The sequence below is a fragment of the Seriola dumerili genome, unplaced genomic scaffold, assembly GCF_002260705.1.
Source record: "Seriola dumerili isolate Sdu_G_001 unplaced genomic scaffold, Sdu_1.0 BDQW01000133.1, whole genome shotgun sequence".
NCBI lineage: Eukaryota > Metazoa > Chordata > Actinopteri > Carangiformes > Carangidae > Seriola > Seriola dumerili.
Window position 1 is genome coordinate 70,015 of NW_019174388.1, and position 16,797 is coordinate 86,811.

General features: G+C 42.7%; 2 protein-coding genes across 3 annotated transcripts in view; both read right to left on the reverse strand.

The window, feature by feature from the left end:
* Positions 1-980: 980 nt before the first annotated feature.
* Positions 981-5,971, reverse strand: blcap (bladder cancer associated protein). Of its 2 annotated transcripts, none has more exons than XM_022748836.1 (2): positions 5,900-5,971; positions 981-3,090 (listed from the first exon to the last, which is right to left on the reverse strand). In XM_022748836.1, the coding sequence occupies exon 2, from the start codon at positions 2,848-2,850 to the stop codon at positions 2,587-2,589; it is 264 nt and encodes an 87-aa protein (XP_022604557.1). In that variant the 5' UTR covers positions 2,851-3,090; positions 5,900-5,971; the 3' UTR covers positions 981-2,586. The 2 variants fall into 2 exon arrangements, with proteins under 2 accessions (XP_022604557.1, XP_022604558.1); XM_022748837.1 differs by lacking the exon at positions 5,900-5,971 and adding an exon at positions 5,679-5,849.
* Positions 5,972-10,158: 4,187 nt separating this feature from the next.
* Positions 10,159-16,797, reverse strand: part of podxl2 (podocalyxin like 2) — a 28,412-nt gene continuing 21,773 nt past the window's right edge. Inside the window, exons 5-14 of the mRNA XM_022748835.1 lie at positions 16,122-16,338; positions 15,854-16,034; positions 15,248-15,276; positions 14,965-15,188; positions 14,777-14,851; positions 13,856-14,012; positions 12,594-12,655; positions 11,142-11,321; positions 10,791-10,952; positions 10,159-10,652 (exon numbers count right to left, since the gene is read on the reverse strand). Coding sequence (XP_022604556.1) covers positions 10,593-10,652; positions 10,791-10,952; positions 11,142-11,321; positions 12,594-12,655; positions 13,856-14,012; positions 14,777-14,851; positions 14,965-15,188; positions 15,248-15,276; positions 15,854-16,034; positions 16,122-16,338 — 1,347 coding nt within the window. The 3' untranslated portion in view covers positions 10,159-10,592. The remainder of the gene's footprint in view (positions 10,653-10,790; positions 10,953-11,141; positions 11,322-12,593; positions 12,656-13,855; positions 14,013-14,776; positions 14,852-14,964; positions 15,189-15,247; positions 15,277-15,853; positions 16,035-16,121; positions 16,339-16,797) is intronic.

Here is a 16,797-nt window from a genome sequence, read left to right on the forward strand (position 1 = left end):
TTCTGTGGGGTTTAAATCTGGGCTTTGGCTGACAGACTGAGAACTGTCCCAAAGTCACTCCTGTGTTTTCTTGGCTGTTTGCTTCAAGGATAATCAAAGCAAACAGGACACACCTGAGCACAGTTTGGAAGCTACGGCAAAAGGTCTGAAAGCTTTTCTCAGTTTGTGTTTTTTTAATACATTTGCAAAGTGTCAAAAACCATGTTTTCACTTTGTCATTATGAGTTATTGAGTGTAGATTGATGAGGGAAATGGTAATTTTATCCATTTAAAGTAGAAAGTGACTAAGTACAAGTGTAGAAATACTTAAAACGCTGAGCAGAAGTACAAGAGTATTACATATACTTTAAGTACCAAAAGTAAAATATACTCATTATGTCATTTAAAAAGTCACAACTGAACCACAGACGAGGAAGATCACTGATGCACAAACTTCATCTCTGTAAAAAGATTCTAAGAAATGATGGTGAAATCCAGAGCTGTATTTGTAATGAATCATTCGCTCTTTTATAAACACAGGAGACTCTCAGCTGCTGCAGGAGGATGAAAATATTAATTAGCAGGAGTTGAACGACGTCTGTGGGGAAAGACGAGCAGCTTGTTTGCTCATCTTGCTCTTCTGTTGCATCATCATCTGAAACACACATCCAGCACTAGTTTACTGTTTTCAATTGTTTGTTTCATCCACTGTGATTTTAACCTGCTCTCCCCCTGCACTCATACCGATACTGCTGTAATGGCGCCATGTTTACCTCATTTATACTTAATCTAAGGGTCTGAATAATTCCTCCACGACTGAATTAAACAAGAACTGAGATGTGAACACAGAATACTTTGTAGACTTTGAATTTAGCACAGAGAGGGATGCCATTTTGAGACCATAATAAAAAATAATTAAAAATCAAATTTTAAACGTTTAACACCATTAAAACAAACACTGACTGATATGATACTGAATTCGACTCAGTGTAACACGTTGAGAGGAAAAACTTTATTTAAATTAAAACCAAAGCAATCGTGTAGCAGTGAGCATGTTCAGCACTGCGACAGAAGGCTACACACACGCGCACGCACACACACACACACTCGGACACACACACACCTTCACACACGCCATTTAGTACACAGTATAAACACCTTAGCCTGCGTCTCACAGCTAAACATAACACTTACAGCAGTGATGCACAAGGAATCTTCTGCCCTTCTTGTCAATGAAAACTTGAGGCCACTTCCTCGCCCAGCGTTCTGTATTGCTTAGTGTTGCTGGAAATACTGACCATCAGCCGTTTCCTTGCGTATCACCACGACTTTGATCACAGAAAATACACACCTATCGCACACACCACAAACCTTTCATCCACCCCGCACACACACACACACACGCGCACGCACGCACACACACATCCAGATTTTTCTACCCTTTGGAAACTTTCAGCATTTTGTTTAAATTCACTAAACCTTTGTGTGTGAACTTAATGCATAAAAAAAAACTAACGGCAACCCATGCACAAGAAAAAAAACAAACAAACAAAACAGCAAAAAAAGAAAGAAAAAAAAAAAAAGATCGTGAGTCCGGCGGGAGGGGACTTTCACTCCGAGGCGAGAGGAGGAAGAGGAAACGAGGAAGACGAGGAGAGGGGGCAGCTCCAGAGCACGGTGGGTAAGTTTCTCAGCATTATCACACCTTCTGAGGTGTGTGTGTGAGAGTGTGTGAGAGTTTGTGAGTGTGTGTGTGTGTGTGTGTGTGTGTGTGTGTGGCGATGCGACAAAGGAGGAATTATTCACAGCATAGTTACTGATTGTCCAGTGTTAGTGTGCTCTCCGTGTGGAGGGTAGCGTTACGTGTGCGGAGCCAAAAGTGGCGACGGAGTTCGGTATGGTCGGGCTGCGACAGGTGGGACGCTCGGGACACCAGTTACTCTTTTAACACTTCCTGGTGTATAATGCTTGGTGAGCCAACATGGCTGCCGGTGAAACTTGAAACTAGTCCAAGCTCCGTCTGCAGGTTTCAGCAGGGGTCAGGTGAATTTTGGCAGTTTGACATTGAGGGTATTTTGATTCTAACGAAGATGAACCCTGGTGAATCTCTCTGGTTGAAGTAAACAGGTGGGTGGGCTGGAAAGAAGCCAGAATACTCAAACACGGTGTCACTTTTAGGTCGGCGTCAACATGTGGTGCGTTTGTTTACTGTCTCGTTTTCATTCAGATGCTGGAATGAAAGTTGCTGAAAGTGGAGTGTTGAGAGTGTGAAGTTCACTCGTGTCCTTCTCTTAGCGTTTCAAGTTTCAATACCCCTCCTTCCTTCCTTCCTTCCTCCCCTCGCCCGCTGCCTCTGATGCCACCTCCCCCTCTTCTCCTCCTACCACCTCAGGTTTAAGTCTTTTTCTCTACAGCATCACAAACCAGCCCCCATCACCCCCAAACTGGCTTCTCTCCTCGCCTCTTGCCAAGTACTCTCTGTATTCTCGGCGGTACAACCCACCCAAAGTGCGGTCTGTCCCCTCTTACAGCATGGCAGTATCATTCTACAGTAATCACCCTTCACACCTTCCCCCCTCTCTGATATCTCTCCCCCGTCTCTCTCTCCTAGGTCCCGACGATTGCTGGGTCGTGGGCGGCGTCCGGCAGTGCTGCGTCCTGGCAGTGATACAGGAAGCAGTTGCCCCAACAACTGTAGCAGATGAGGAAAAGGGCAGCGAGGAAGACCAAGGCACAGATGGTGCAGGGCTTCCTCTCCAGCAGGAAGCTGAGCAGATAGAAGCCCATGAACATAGAGTGGTTGAACCACAGCGCCGGGTTCAGCGGTTTGGGGATGAGCAGCACGGGGAGCAGCCACTGCAGGCAATACATTGTCTCTGTTTGTTGGGGGGTGGGGGGCGCGCCGGCAGAGGCTGGTACTGTTCAATCGCAGGTGGTTTGAGGTCTTTGAAGGAGGAGGATGTGACAGGCTCAGGGTGGGGGTGGGAGGGTGGGGGGGAGACAGCAGCCCTTAGCAGATGGTAGGATGTGCAGGAGTCGTCCTATCCGACAGAGCTGGGATGTTGCAGGAACAGGTCAAAGACGTCAGGTGCTGCTGTCGTCAGGTCATCCCTACAGAGGACAGAAGTAAGATGTCTGAGGATTTCAAATTCTCAACAGAGTCTGCAGATCATTATTATTTTCATCAACCATTAAAGTGCCAGAAAATAGTTTTAAAAAATGACATCACAATTTCCGACAGCCAGAAAATATAAAATTCATTATCACATATGACAAAGAACAGCAGCAAATCCTCATAGCTGAGAAGATGGAAATGGAGAATATAAACGATCATAAAAACAGCGAGTGATTGGATGTGGGCTAGCTGCGAGTGCTGGAATGGTAGGCTAGGCTAACTGTAGCTTACATAGCTTGTCTACAACTTTAACTGAGGGCTCCACAGTTTTGGTGTCAAAAAATAGAAATATTTCCAAACTGGGCTTTTTTACTTGGGAGTGTGAATCACTCTCCCTGCAGCTGAGTCGGTTGTGAACTCTCTGACATCATCACCACCCGGCTGTTGTTGAATCTGCTTGTTTCAGCTTGACCCACATTTAATTTTCAATCAGTGAAAGTGACTCCTGTACGTCATTCACTGAATTCAGGTCCACGGGAGAAGTCACCAGGCAGACAGCCACAGTAGAGCTGCTTTATTTCCCTCTGCCACAATTGAATATCATATTTTCACAATTAAATTTGTTTTTTTTTTTACACTTTGATATATAATCAAATTTAGAATATTTTGACAGCTCTATGGACTAAACAATAAATCAAATAAAGAAGGACGGAAATAATCCCCAGATTAAGCAATGATGAAAATAATCCTCATTTGCATCTGTACTTCATTCACGCTTTTTACAGATGCTCAGGGACTTTTGTCTAGTTTGTGTGATTTTCTGTGCTGTGGTCTGCTGGGGCAGCAGCCTGAGGGTGGAGCTGCACCCTCTGCATGTAGTCGTGAAGAGGAAGATATTGTCAAAACTCCTCTCCATCATGGACGTCTCCCAGCCTCAACACAGTTCTGGTTAGTCAGATGTTCAGACAGAGACTCAGGATGACTAAGTGCTCCTCTGAATGCTACAGCAGGTCCTTCCTTCCTGTGGACATCCACGTATACAATTTAAGAACATCTCCATCATACTCTGCTATTAACTGCAAATTTACTGTTGACCCACATTACACTTTTTATATAGTTTACTTGCACATTACAGTTAATCTACTCTTAAATTACCGTTAATCCACTTTCATTCCCATTAATGTCCATACTCTGATTCTTCCTTGTAGATTACTTTTTGCATATTTTTCTATTCTCTTACTGGGTATTTATTATTATTATTATTATTATTATTATTATTATTATTATTATATTACTAATTACTATTTTATTATTATTATTATTTATATCAACACTAGAGTCACAACCTGTGACCTACCACAGGTATCACATCTGTGCATATAAATAGACTTTGTAATACACAGTATATATATTTAAAGTCTTAAACTAGTATAATAACAGATTATATGCAATATGCAAGTCAGTCAGGGTAATGAGAGATTTCAGGGCTGTAACATTTACGAGTTCAGTGGCTGCTACACAGCGAATCCCATTATTCCACATCAGTGCAGTTGTGACTAATCGGTGCCACAGCCCATGTTAATGACTTCCAAAAGTAAACACTTAACCAACTATTTCCATGGGTAACTTCCTTGTAAGGGCCTGATACTGGTAGCTTAGCCGCTCAAGCTAACGTGAACTAGCTGCGCACTGAGCAGCCCCGTGCTGTCACACGGATATGTGGCAATATGTGTTAAATTAAACTGTGTAACAGATTAAATTGACTGATTTCAATTGAGCAAAACTAAAAAAATAACTGACAATAGCCGGTGTCGAGATCTGTACAGAGAGTAACGTTAGAGCAGCTGGTTTTAACAGGAAAACTGGTTGCGGCTGGTTGAAGGACAAAAGCAGAGTAACTGTCAGTGACAGCTGCAGGCTTCCCCCCGGCTACCAAACAACTACCACTCTTTGTTAATCATCTCGCTTTAACTAACTAGAGTTTACTAGTCTGCAAGCTTGTTGTTCACTAGCAGCTGTGACCTAGGCAGCTAGTTAACACAAAGGTTGAGTTACAGCTAGCTGGAGCTAACAGCTAACTAACTAGATTACTTAAACACACAGTTTGGTTCTGTGCTTACTTCACGTTGAGGTTAGTGACAAATGTTACTGCTGGTTGACAGGGAACGTCCCAGTCATCAAACGCCAGCCTGTTTACAAAACGAACACCATTCAAAAATCTACCGATTTAACGTTGCCAGGTTTGGAAGTGAAAACAAACGCAACTAAACATATCGCACTAATTCATTTCAGAGCTAATGGGAACCACTCGTTACTTCAGTATACTGAAAGTACACAAACAGAACTTTAAATTTAGTAATCCTAACCGTTAAATATTGTCTTACCCACAGTAGCACATCCATCGCAGTGGGCGGTAACGTTAGCTAGCAGTGTGAGCTGGTTCTAAAACTAGAGCATTACAGAGCTGAATGTTTGGACTCGGTGGTCCAGCTCTCGGTTTGTAACCAGAAATACGTTAACATTTCAAGAGGTAACTACATATCACGTTTTGGAAGATCTAAGCAAGGCTACCGAAATAACTCACCCAGACTGGGACGGAGTTTGGCATTAACGTTTCATCCGTAGAGTAAAGAAAGCACGTACCGGAGGCTAACTAGCTAGCTTACATTGAAACACAACAAAAGATTTCACGAATGTTTTGAACCACCGGTGTAAAAAAAACTCAGCTAGCTAGCTATCAAAATGGCGCATATTAATAGTCAGAGTCTGCGTTGGGAGTGAATTTGTAAACAAATGTGAACTAACCTGATATCTTTCGGGCTCATTCTACCTTCTCTATCCTCACAACTGACTGCGCACGTAGCTGCAAGCTAGCATCCAGCTAACAGGCATTTGCGTTAGCTCGAAGGACCCCTGGTGCCAGAAGGTTTAGGAGACTGCGGTCCGCCTGAACGCATTAATCTTCACCTCTGCAGGGTTTACCCAACAATAACTGTTTGAATCCCTTACTGGGTATGTATTACTGCTATAAGAAAATACAATAACTCTATATAATGTAATTATTGTTTTTTAACCAGGTAACTCTGTTTACCCACAGTGGAGCAAAGTATGCTTCGTGCTAGAGCTTAAATAATTACTCTATTAATCAATTGCACAATCAACAGAAAATTGAATTAAATTGTTTTGGTCATTGATTAATCATTTAAGTAAGTTTTAAGCAAAAAAACAAATATTCTCTGATTTCAACTTCATAATATTGGAATATTTGCTTGTTTTCTGTTCTACATTAAACTGAATGTGTTTGGGTTTCAGACTGTTTTGGTTGGACGAAACAAGCAGTACAAGCATAATTATTTCTTGTTCTTAATATTTTCTTACATTTTATGGACCAAACAATTTGTAGAATAATCGATAAAATAATCCCTAGATTCATTGACAATGTAAATAATCATTATTTGCACCCTTGTTTCATTGAATAGCTTTGAGAGCCTCACTCAGTTCTCATTTACTACAGTTTAAACAGCGGATCTGGTGTTTCCAGATTTTCATTCCTATCATTTAAGTTACGTTATCAGAATGCCTGCAGATTCATGATGCAAAGTGCAACTGTGACTTGCACAAAATGATGTTTGAAAATGGGAGGAGTCTGGTGTAACTGTGCTCATGTCAAACTTTAAGTATGAATGATGAACTGTTTATTCACAATTATTTAAATTAAAAGAACAAATATTAAATCCTGCAAATACAAGACATCCTGTCTATTTGTTTATATTCTTGACCCATTTATCCAGGTCTGGGTTGCAGGGAAAAGAAATGACATAAAATCACGTTTTCTCCAAACTTTATTTCTCACATTGAACTCATTACACTGACAACCAAAAGAGTGAGACGATATGTAATCAAAATGTATATAAAGAGACATACAAAAAAGATCTGTAAAATGAATTAAAAGAAATACAATACCTGGGGTGAATGAATAAAAACTCAACAAAATGTTGAACAAAAACCTGGTTACAAACCCTACCAGGAAACTTTGCTTTATAACAGGGTCATTTGTTTTTTTGCTACAACTGAATGCCCATTGACTTACACTAGCACCGCTAACAAATGCAAACATACATGAGGCTGAGATCAGATTCTGAAAAGAAATAACATCTGTGAAGACTAATTTAAAGGATCACAATCTGTTCAGGGTCCAGTTCAGTTGATTTCTACCAACAAAATTTGTCTTTCAAATTCTCTCCTTCAGCAAATAAAAGAAACAGAGGCTGTATGTTTTGTTATATTGATGCTCGCTGCAGTGCTGAAAGCTACATGCTCATCTATTCTGTCTTCCAGTGGAGGACGAGGGGACTGTGTCCTGCCTTTTGTCTTGTGCTCTCTGAAACAGTTTATCTACATTTAAGGTACTCAGGAGTCCCAGCTCTGTCCTGATCGCTTTATAAATCCTGCTTAGCTGGCAAAGTGCATATCAATCAGCGTAGTTTATAGTGAAGCCATATACAGTATTGTTACATAGAGAAAAGTCAGAGTAAAAGAGCCGAAACACAGGCAACATCTCTATGAAATGCGGATGGGCAATACTGTTAGTAAGAGGAACAGAGACTGACAGCTGCAGCAACAAAATCAATGTTAAAAACCGAATATAAATTAAAAAAAACAATAAAAAAATAATGTTGAACAGAGCTGCTGCCAATTGTCTATCTCCGTTCCAATTAACTGAGCAGTGACTTGAGTCAGCGAACGCCTCTTACTGAGAATCAGACACATTTATCTGAAATAATTATGTCCATCTGATGTGGGATGTCACCACATGTGCTATGAGTTTGGTCACTAGTCAGTGTTTCATAATTGGCGCCCAGTATAAGTCCCACTTTAAATTACGTGCAACTCAGTTTGGACTTCACTGTTGGTTAATCAATCAGTCAGATTATGACTGTGTTCAGACCGAAAGTGGCGAGAGCAAAAAAACCCAAAAAAAAACGCTCTGGCCGAACATTCAAGGACGCTGTTGAAGTCTGTGGGCGCTCTGACGTAGCTGTTTAGTATGCTATGGTGCTAGTTAGCATGTAACTCCCTATATTTATATATTTATAATTAAGGCAACACGTCACCAACTCATCTGGAAAACTACAATGTCGTCATAAAGGACGGAGAAACCTGCCGCCGCCATTACCAAAAACTCCTCTGTCGTACTTGGGAACAAATGTTTGATAGGAACTAAAGTTTACACAGTTGTGTTCTCTAGTGTCCTCTAGAGTGGAGCGCTACTACATTCTGCAGAATGGCGTCATAGCTCATTAACATTAAGTTGCCTGGACTTCAACTTTCTCTGACGAACACACCAATCAAAATGCATCACCAATGGGCATGGCGCTGTTTACCGCCAAGAGATGCCAGCTCACATTGAAAATGAATGACTTCCTGTCACTTTGATGTTCTCGCTGTTTTCGGTCTGAACGTACAGCAACTGTAGAGACATAGTCACGACCTCGTGAGTCAGACATGATCATAGCGCCTGGGACATGACTGTATTAACCAGCACAACTGCGATGACTCAGACATGGTCAGAATCATATTCCCTGTTTCCATCAATATTAGCAGGTACACGCGGGTTTTTTTAAACGCAGTTAAACCTGCTAATAAAAGCAGATTGACCCTTTTTCCACTGTAGAAGTGTCGGAGCCTCCGTGTGAGACGCTCCAATCTGTCATAGGGTGTTTTTAAAACTTATTTCGGGGCTGCAGCTCGTGCTCTGAGGAAGGTGTAGCTGCAGTGTTTCTGGTGTTATCGTGCTGGACAGGTGACAGGTGTGTTTACAGTGTCAGTGCTTCGAAAGACGTTACAGCAGGAAAAAAGGGGCAAAAATGATCGTGTCCACCCAGATGTTGGATTTACATCACAAGTGATTTGACTCAGGTGTGAATGCTGATTGTTCCCTTTTCCATTGCTGACAAAAGCCTGATGTCAGCGCGTTTTTTGACCAGAAGAAAAGCAGCTGTAGTTACTTGTACATGTCCTTAATGACTCTGACATGAGCATGTGACCTGAGCATGACAACCGTGACTCTAACATTATCGCGGTGACTCGGACTTGAATGTAGCAACTCAAATGCGACCATGGTAACTCGGATGTGACCGTAGTGACTCAGACATGACCAAAGGCATTCAGACATGATTGTAATGATTCAGTCATGATTGCAGTGACTTGTGGGTGATACGAGGGACCCGAACATGACTTTACTGACTCAGTCCGTGACATAAAACATGACCGTAGTGACTCGAACATGGCTGTGGTGGTTTGGCGGGACTGAGACGTGACTTTAATGATAAAAAAAAGACTCAAATCACAGATGTGACTCGGACATGACCGTAGCGATTCAGATAAATCCCCGGTGACTCGGTCATATCCTCTGACTCTGACTTTGACATTTAACACTAAAACACTGAAGACTCGGGGCTCGACTTGGACTTGGGGTTCAGTATCTTTAACTGGATACTGTGACTAGCTTTGTTTTCATGCTTCAGGCCTCTAAATGTTGCCCACGTGTCATCGCCTCAAGATTTTAGCCAGGAGCATAGAGCAGCCATTCAAACGCTATTGGAAAAAAAAAGCATATTAGGCTAAACAGCACATAAGTATATCAATCACATGACTTTGTTGTAGAGTGTACGGTAAACATCCTCAGCGGTTACAACCATTCCTATAAGCAAAATAGAGATATTTCAATCACTTTATGTAATACATTTAACATGATGCAGCATTTTAACGATGATAGTCACTATTTCCAAGAGGAATCAATAAAGTGCCAAAACCTTACTTTCAAAGTTGCTACAGGCCGTACTTCCTGTTCAGTGATTCGGAGGAGGAGCTAAGAGGAGTCGCTGATGTTAGACACTGGTGTAAAACCACTGACCATCTCCGCGGCTGTAATTGTGCTTCAATATCTGAAATTATTTTAGGTTCCCGCTCTCGTCAGGATCGGCTGTGACACAAAATAACAACCAAACTTCACTGCTTTTACATTCAAGCATTTAAGTTGGATTGAAGACGCTTTATGGTAGTTTCATGTTTAAATTGTCTCGTGCAGCCACACTGCTAAAAGCTAAAAGCATAAGGCACACTACACAGGGGTGTTTTCATGGGATCTGACATTATCTGAAGTCCAGAGGTCGACGTCTTGGAGATCGGCAAGTTTATTGTCTTTCCATGAATTCCAAGTCTGTGATGTTTACCTCAGTGTCTAAGATGATACCAGTGACTCCTCCTGCTGTGCTCCTCAATCCTAGCTCGACTCTGACTGGACTCGGGTTTTATACCTTCCCCTTCCCACCAACTCCTTCTCCTCTCCTCTTCTCTGTTATCCTCTCTCCATTGAAGACTTCCTGTTTTCTCTGCTGTCATCTTCATCTTCTTCTTCTTCTCCTCTCTAGGCTCCACTTATCATCTGTCAAAGATGGCCATCCTTCATGACCTGTCTCCTCTTCCTCTTTGTCCATCAGAGATGTGTGTCCTGCTCCTCTTCCTCCTCCTCAGTCGCTGCTTGATTGACAAACACCTGAAAAAAAAACAAAGACAAGATGAGAGACACTAAACAGTTTAAGCTTTTCCAAACCAACCTGAAACTTTACTGACTCATCCATCTGTTCATCTTTGTTTCTCCCAGTAAATTCACTAAAACCAGTCATCCCATCACCTGCCAGCGACTGCCATCCTCCCTGCCTCCTTCTCCTCCCCCCGCGAGCCCGTTGGCGCTCGGCTTCTTCTCCTGCATCTCGGGCTGGCCGTCGTTGGTCACGTCCAGCATGGGGTTGTCGTGGCAACCGTTCTCCACAAAGTGAAGCTCCTCGGCACGAAACTGCGAGGTCAGAGAGCAGTGAAGAACCAAAACCTGCAGTTCCTCTAACGACCACTACAGTCTGGCTCCAACAGTGAGTCAGTCCCCATAGACTCCCATGTTAAAACTTTACAGCAGAAATAAACATGTTTACAGCCTGGTACAAAAACTGTTTGGGTCTCTTCAGCTAAAAGACGTGTGTTTACTGACCGTAGTCTTAGTTGCAGGCAGACGTCTCTGCCAGCAGATGTATATAAATCCAGATGTGATGATGACCATGCAGACGGAGCCGATGATCACCAGAACCACAAACAGCTTGCCGTAGTCGCTGCGTGTTTGACTGGGCCGAGACGGACAACTACCGGCTGCACTGTAGTTCTGGATGCCGACCTGAGGAGGCAAACACACACGCACACACACGCACGCACGCATGCACACACACACACACATACACCACTTATCTGCGATATCAAACAAGGCTATAAAAATAGTCCATTACAAATCCAACCCCCCCCCCCCCCCCCCCCCCCCCCCCCCCCCCCCCCGTCGCACTTTTTGGTGTTTTTGAGGAAATGAAGAACGCCTGACTCCAAACTAACGCCACATGCTGTCTTTGCGTCTCTTTTAGCCAGGCATGCAGTATTATTTAGATGGAGGGACGCTGCCCCGCCCACACATGCTCACTGACTGGGGGACATTATGTCCTGCTCTAGTCTTGAAAAGATCCGCTTCTCAGTTCCTGAAGATATGGGAACCTTTCCTAGAACACTTCAGTCAAATTAAGGATTGATTTCCCCTTTATTTTCTATATTTATTTTCTGTTGTTCAGTTGGTTTTTTGTCAGTAATACAGACTACAGTAGGTTATCCATTTATAAACCCTTCCTTTGTTATTGATTTCTTTCCTCGCTCTTTCGTTCCTGAATGTAAAACCCGACTTCCAGCTCCTCTCTGTAAAACTCCAGGGAAGAAATACTGTTTAATGTGAGGGACTCTGGGCTGTGACGGGGGCTGGGGCTGGCGAGGGTTGAATAATATGTGCTGTAAAGTTGATATGTTATATGTTAGGGTTTTCAAATTGGACATTTTGGTAATGTAATGCTAAATGTACTTGAAGTATCAGAGGTTAAAATTCCTCATTCTGCAGAAAAACCTCCCCTGTGACTGATACAATACTTCCTATGACATAATGTTACATTATTGATAAGGATGCATTGATTAAACATATAGCATGTTGCTGTTGTAGCTGCTCAAGACGAACATGGTGGAATAAAACTAACATTATGTTCGCTGAGCTGTAGCGGAGGAGTGGCACATGAAATAATTCTTTAGAACAGCACATGAGTAAATGTTTGAGGCCTCCAGGCCCCGATGAGAGACACTGTGAGGAAGCCTGTTCGTGTTTCCTGTCGTTGCTTTACAGCTAATAAACCAGTTTGAATCCTGCTGAGCTTTTTTGCTAAAAGCTGGAATATTTTTAAACTCTGTCACGTTTAGCTCAGCTTTCTAAAAATATTCAGGAAGGAAGCGAGAGAGCCGCATCCTTTCTTTAGGCAAGAAGCCTTTACGCTCCAGGCAGGAATCACAATGTGTTTTATATGTAATCTCTACTTTCATTTGTTGTGAGACTCATTTAAAGATCATCATTCGAGCTGTGCTCTACCTTATTCAGACTCTTCCTGATCTGTCCCAACATGTCCAGCACGTCCTTGGTAGCGATCACTCCTGGAAGACACAACACACACCAGTGTTATTTTGTATATAAACACATGTGCTTATATGAAAGACTATACACATATATATGAGAATATATTTAGCATATGAGCAGCTGAGTTAACCAGGCTGCATGCACCGGAGCAAACTTCTTCTTGAAGGATCTCCTTGATGTCTTGTTTTTTGTTTTTTTGTCCGACACTAAAAGCTGACGTTCGCTGCAGACGTCTCAGACTGTTGAAGGTTTTCTGCTGCTGAAAATAACCGAGAGCGACGTCAGACAATCTATTTTTGTCTATTTATCAAATTAATTAAGGAAACTGCTTCGACATGAGCTGCTTCTACGACAGTAATCAGAACTCGTTTGAGGGCGCAGTGTTCAGTCAGCTACACGGGGGAAATGATCCCCCTCACTATATAAAATCCTGCTTTTGTCTCCCTTTACTTTTATTGTTTCAGACTGATTTCTTTTTTACTGAATATCGTTCTCTTACTGTCCAGAATGTAGTTGAGATAGAAATTGCTGATATTGATTTTTGGCCCCGTGTTTCACATCTCAGGCTGTGATGAAGAGGATTACCTGCAGACACCACACAGTGCTGAAAACAGGTTCAGCTCACATGTTTTTCAGGTTAGAAAAAAATCATATAATACTAATAATAATAATAATTTTATTTATATAGCACCTTTAAAAAACAAGTTGTTTTGACAAACAGAACAGAAATAAGGTCGAGTTACAGACTGAGGACTAATATATAATAATATACAGTATAATATAATATAATTAATTATAGATAAGGACAATAAGAGGGAGCAGATGTTGTATAAAAACACACACGCCTGGAAACACAGTAAAAGCAATAAACGCGCGATATGAAGGTGATAAAAAGATGAAAAAAAGACGTCATCGTCAATAAAAATGAGTTTTATGAAGTGATTTAAAAGAAGCTACTGATTCAGCTAGCCTTCTCTCTCGTTCCAAACTCGAGAAATATACATTTTTATTTACAGTTAGGCCCTAATGTTCACCAAAACAATGCTCCTGTTGAACATCAGTCATATATATAAAACTCATCTGGGACTTTTTTCTCAGATTTTCATTGTTGTTTGCATGTTTTTATTTGATTTTAACCCGAGAAAATAAACTCAAAATTCAAACTGTGTGTGTGTGTGTGTGTGTCTGTGTGTTTGTGTGTGTGTGTGTGTGTTTACCCTGTTCAGAGGCCACGTTCATCAGCAGCTGGTGTTGCTGGTGTGTCGGCTTGCTGAGGTAGAGTACCCATGATCCCTCGGGGCTATTCATCCTTCGAGCAAATACTTGCTCCATGATCCTCAACAACCGCACGCCCTGGTCTACACGGAACTCCTCCTGTCTCACACACACACACACACACACACACACACACACACACACACACACACACACACACACACACACACACACACACACACACACACATACACACACACACACACATTTTCCTACATGTTATCAAAAAGTGTTTCAGGTACAAAACATCTTCTTGTCTGTATTAAAGGTAAAAGAGAGGATGAGATGCTCAGACTGCGTCTGTGTTGCCGTAACAAAACGTGAGGTCACTGCAGTGAGGGTTTGTGCTGCTGCCATGGCAACAGACCCCACAGCGAAGGTCCCTCCTCCATCACACACAAAACCACTGTGCAGTTCTGTCTGTGTAGCTCAGCTGAAGTCCTTCATGTCCTTTAGTTCTGGCTCTGACCGTGTGTGAGAAAACGTTTCATGTGGTTTGTTTGGGCTGTGAATCAGACTCTGGCGTGGACTTAAAAAAACCAGAGATCGCCTGAAAAGGACGGTACAAGACAAGAGGTTATAATACGTCCTCTGAGAAGTTGCTTCTTCAGGAAGCTACAGTGACTCGGGATGTGAAAGTGACAAGGCCGTCTGACTGGACCAGGGCTAGCTGGTTAGCATGCTAACCCCAGGAGAAAGAAAGGTGTTACACGCCACCTCTGGAGACAGATGTTAGTGAGTAAAGGAATGAAGTTTGATGCTGAACTCACAACGTTATTTCTAGACCGGTAAGTAAACAGCTGTCAATGCTAACGCTAGCTTTGTAGCAATAACAAAAGCCATTTTAATTTCTTTGTACTTACACAGTTCAAGTTCTGCGTCATGTTGAGGATGACGTACCCCCGTCCAGCCAGCTCACTCCAGTCCACACACACCACCTGAGTCGGAAAACAACCGTGACGTGAGCTGGAATAAATGTGCGTCTGTATTAAAGACGCCACATGTTTATTGTCCACTTCCTCCTGTGACGTCCTCTGAGGTGTTAACGTACCTGATATACCTTCTCCAGCTCATCGACATGACTGACCGGTAAGAAGACCGCTGTGACACCAGCGCCGCTGACCTCTGACCTCTTGGCCTGCAGGGGCGTGGTCTTTTCCAGCCAATCCCAGGACGGGTCGGTGAAGCTGATGGTCGGGGAGGGGCCCGTGGTGAGCGGGACGATGTGCCTGAGTCTCGTCGTCTTCTTCCACGTCTCCTCCTCCACCTCCGCGCCTCCGTCTCCTTGAGCAAACACGGACAGAATCAGTTTACAGTGAACTGATTTAACTGACTGTCACTTCGACCTTTCGTAATATCGATTCTCCGGTCGGTCGCCATTTTGTTATTTCCTCCACACCGGGCACAGATAGAGCCGCCATATTGTTTTCAGGTTATCCATCCGTCCGTCTCATTCTCCTGGACACGATATCTCAGTAACGCCTCAACGGAACTTCTTCAGATTTCGCACATACATTCACTACTATTTAAGGATGAACTGATTCGATTTTGGTGGCTAAAGGTCAAAGGTCATGATGACCTCACAAAACATGATTTTGGCCTCATGAACGCAACATCTCCAGAACTCTTCAAGAATTTCTTCACATTTTGCACAAACCTTCACCTGGACTCAAGGACAAACTGATTAGACTCTGGCGGTCAAAGGTCAAAGGTCAAGGTCACAGTGACCTCAGTAAAACACTTTTTAGCCATTTAATCAGGACTTCACGCAGCAATTATGACAAAATTTCACACGGATGGTTCATATTTTCTCTGACTCTGGATAAACGGGGATGTGACCTGGAACGAGTCTGAGTGGCGGAGGGATACGACCACGAGGAGGTGACTCTAAGTTCTGTATTGTAATAATTTAGTGTTTAAGAGCCTTCTCACCTTTGGACTCGTGTTCTCGCTGTTCCAGCTGCTCCTCCTCCTCCACGCTGGGCTGCAGAGGCTCTCTGCTGGGAGCCATGCCGACCTCAGGTACAGTGGGATTCTGGCTGAATACACCTGTGTGTGTCAGACCTGTTTCGTCCTCTTCCTCTTCTTCCTCCCTCCTTCTGTCTTCATCCTCATTCTCATCTGTAGAAAAGGTAGAACCTGATACTTTATAATAATAAGCTTATTACAGAGACACTGTAATCAGTAAATAAATTTAATTTCATATACCTGTTGTGTAACTTTCCAGCAGCCCAAAGTCTGTGCCAGTGTCGGTCTCAGGGGTGGCGGTTCCCGAAGCGTCAGCAGCAGCAGTAGAAGAAGAAGCAGCAGCCGCAGTAGATGTCGTACTAGTCGTAGTGATGGAGGAGTGAAAGACTCCATAACCACTGGACTGAACGTCTTCCTCCCCCTCTGCCTCCCACAGCTCTCGTTCTATAGGACCCACCTGCGTGACAGACGACACCAGGTCACAGGGAGACACAGTCACGCCGGTGGTGACAGCTCAAGGTGTCAGCGGTGGTTTTCCCATCCAGAACCTCTGCACACTCAAATATAAAGCTTTACAAGACCTTTTTAAGATGTAACATGATTACTGTGATTATTTTTCCAATATTGATAACGATCTCCATAGAACAAATGTACAATAAATGTCTCTTATGTAGCGAGTCTTTAGCTTAGCATCATCTGTAAATGACTGGTTTACTTCCCAAATCCTGGCACCTTCAGGGGACGTGTGGAGACTCCGTAAAGACAGAAACTGCAGCTGATTTTTATATTCAAATACCCAACATTAAATCCCCGCTGTGATTTCTCACAGGCACAGATGTCATTTAAAAATTTAAGATTTTGTATAATTAAAAATAAGACTTTTTATACCACTCACATCAAATTTAAATTTTTAAAA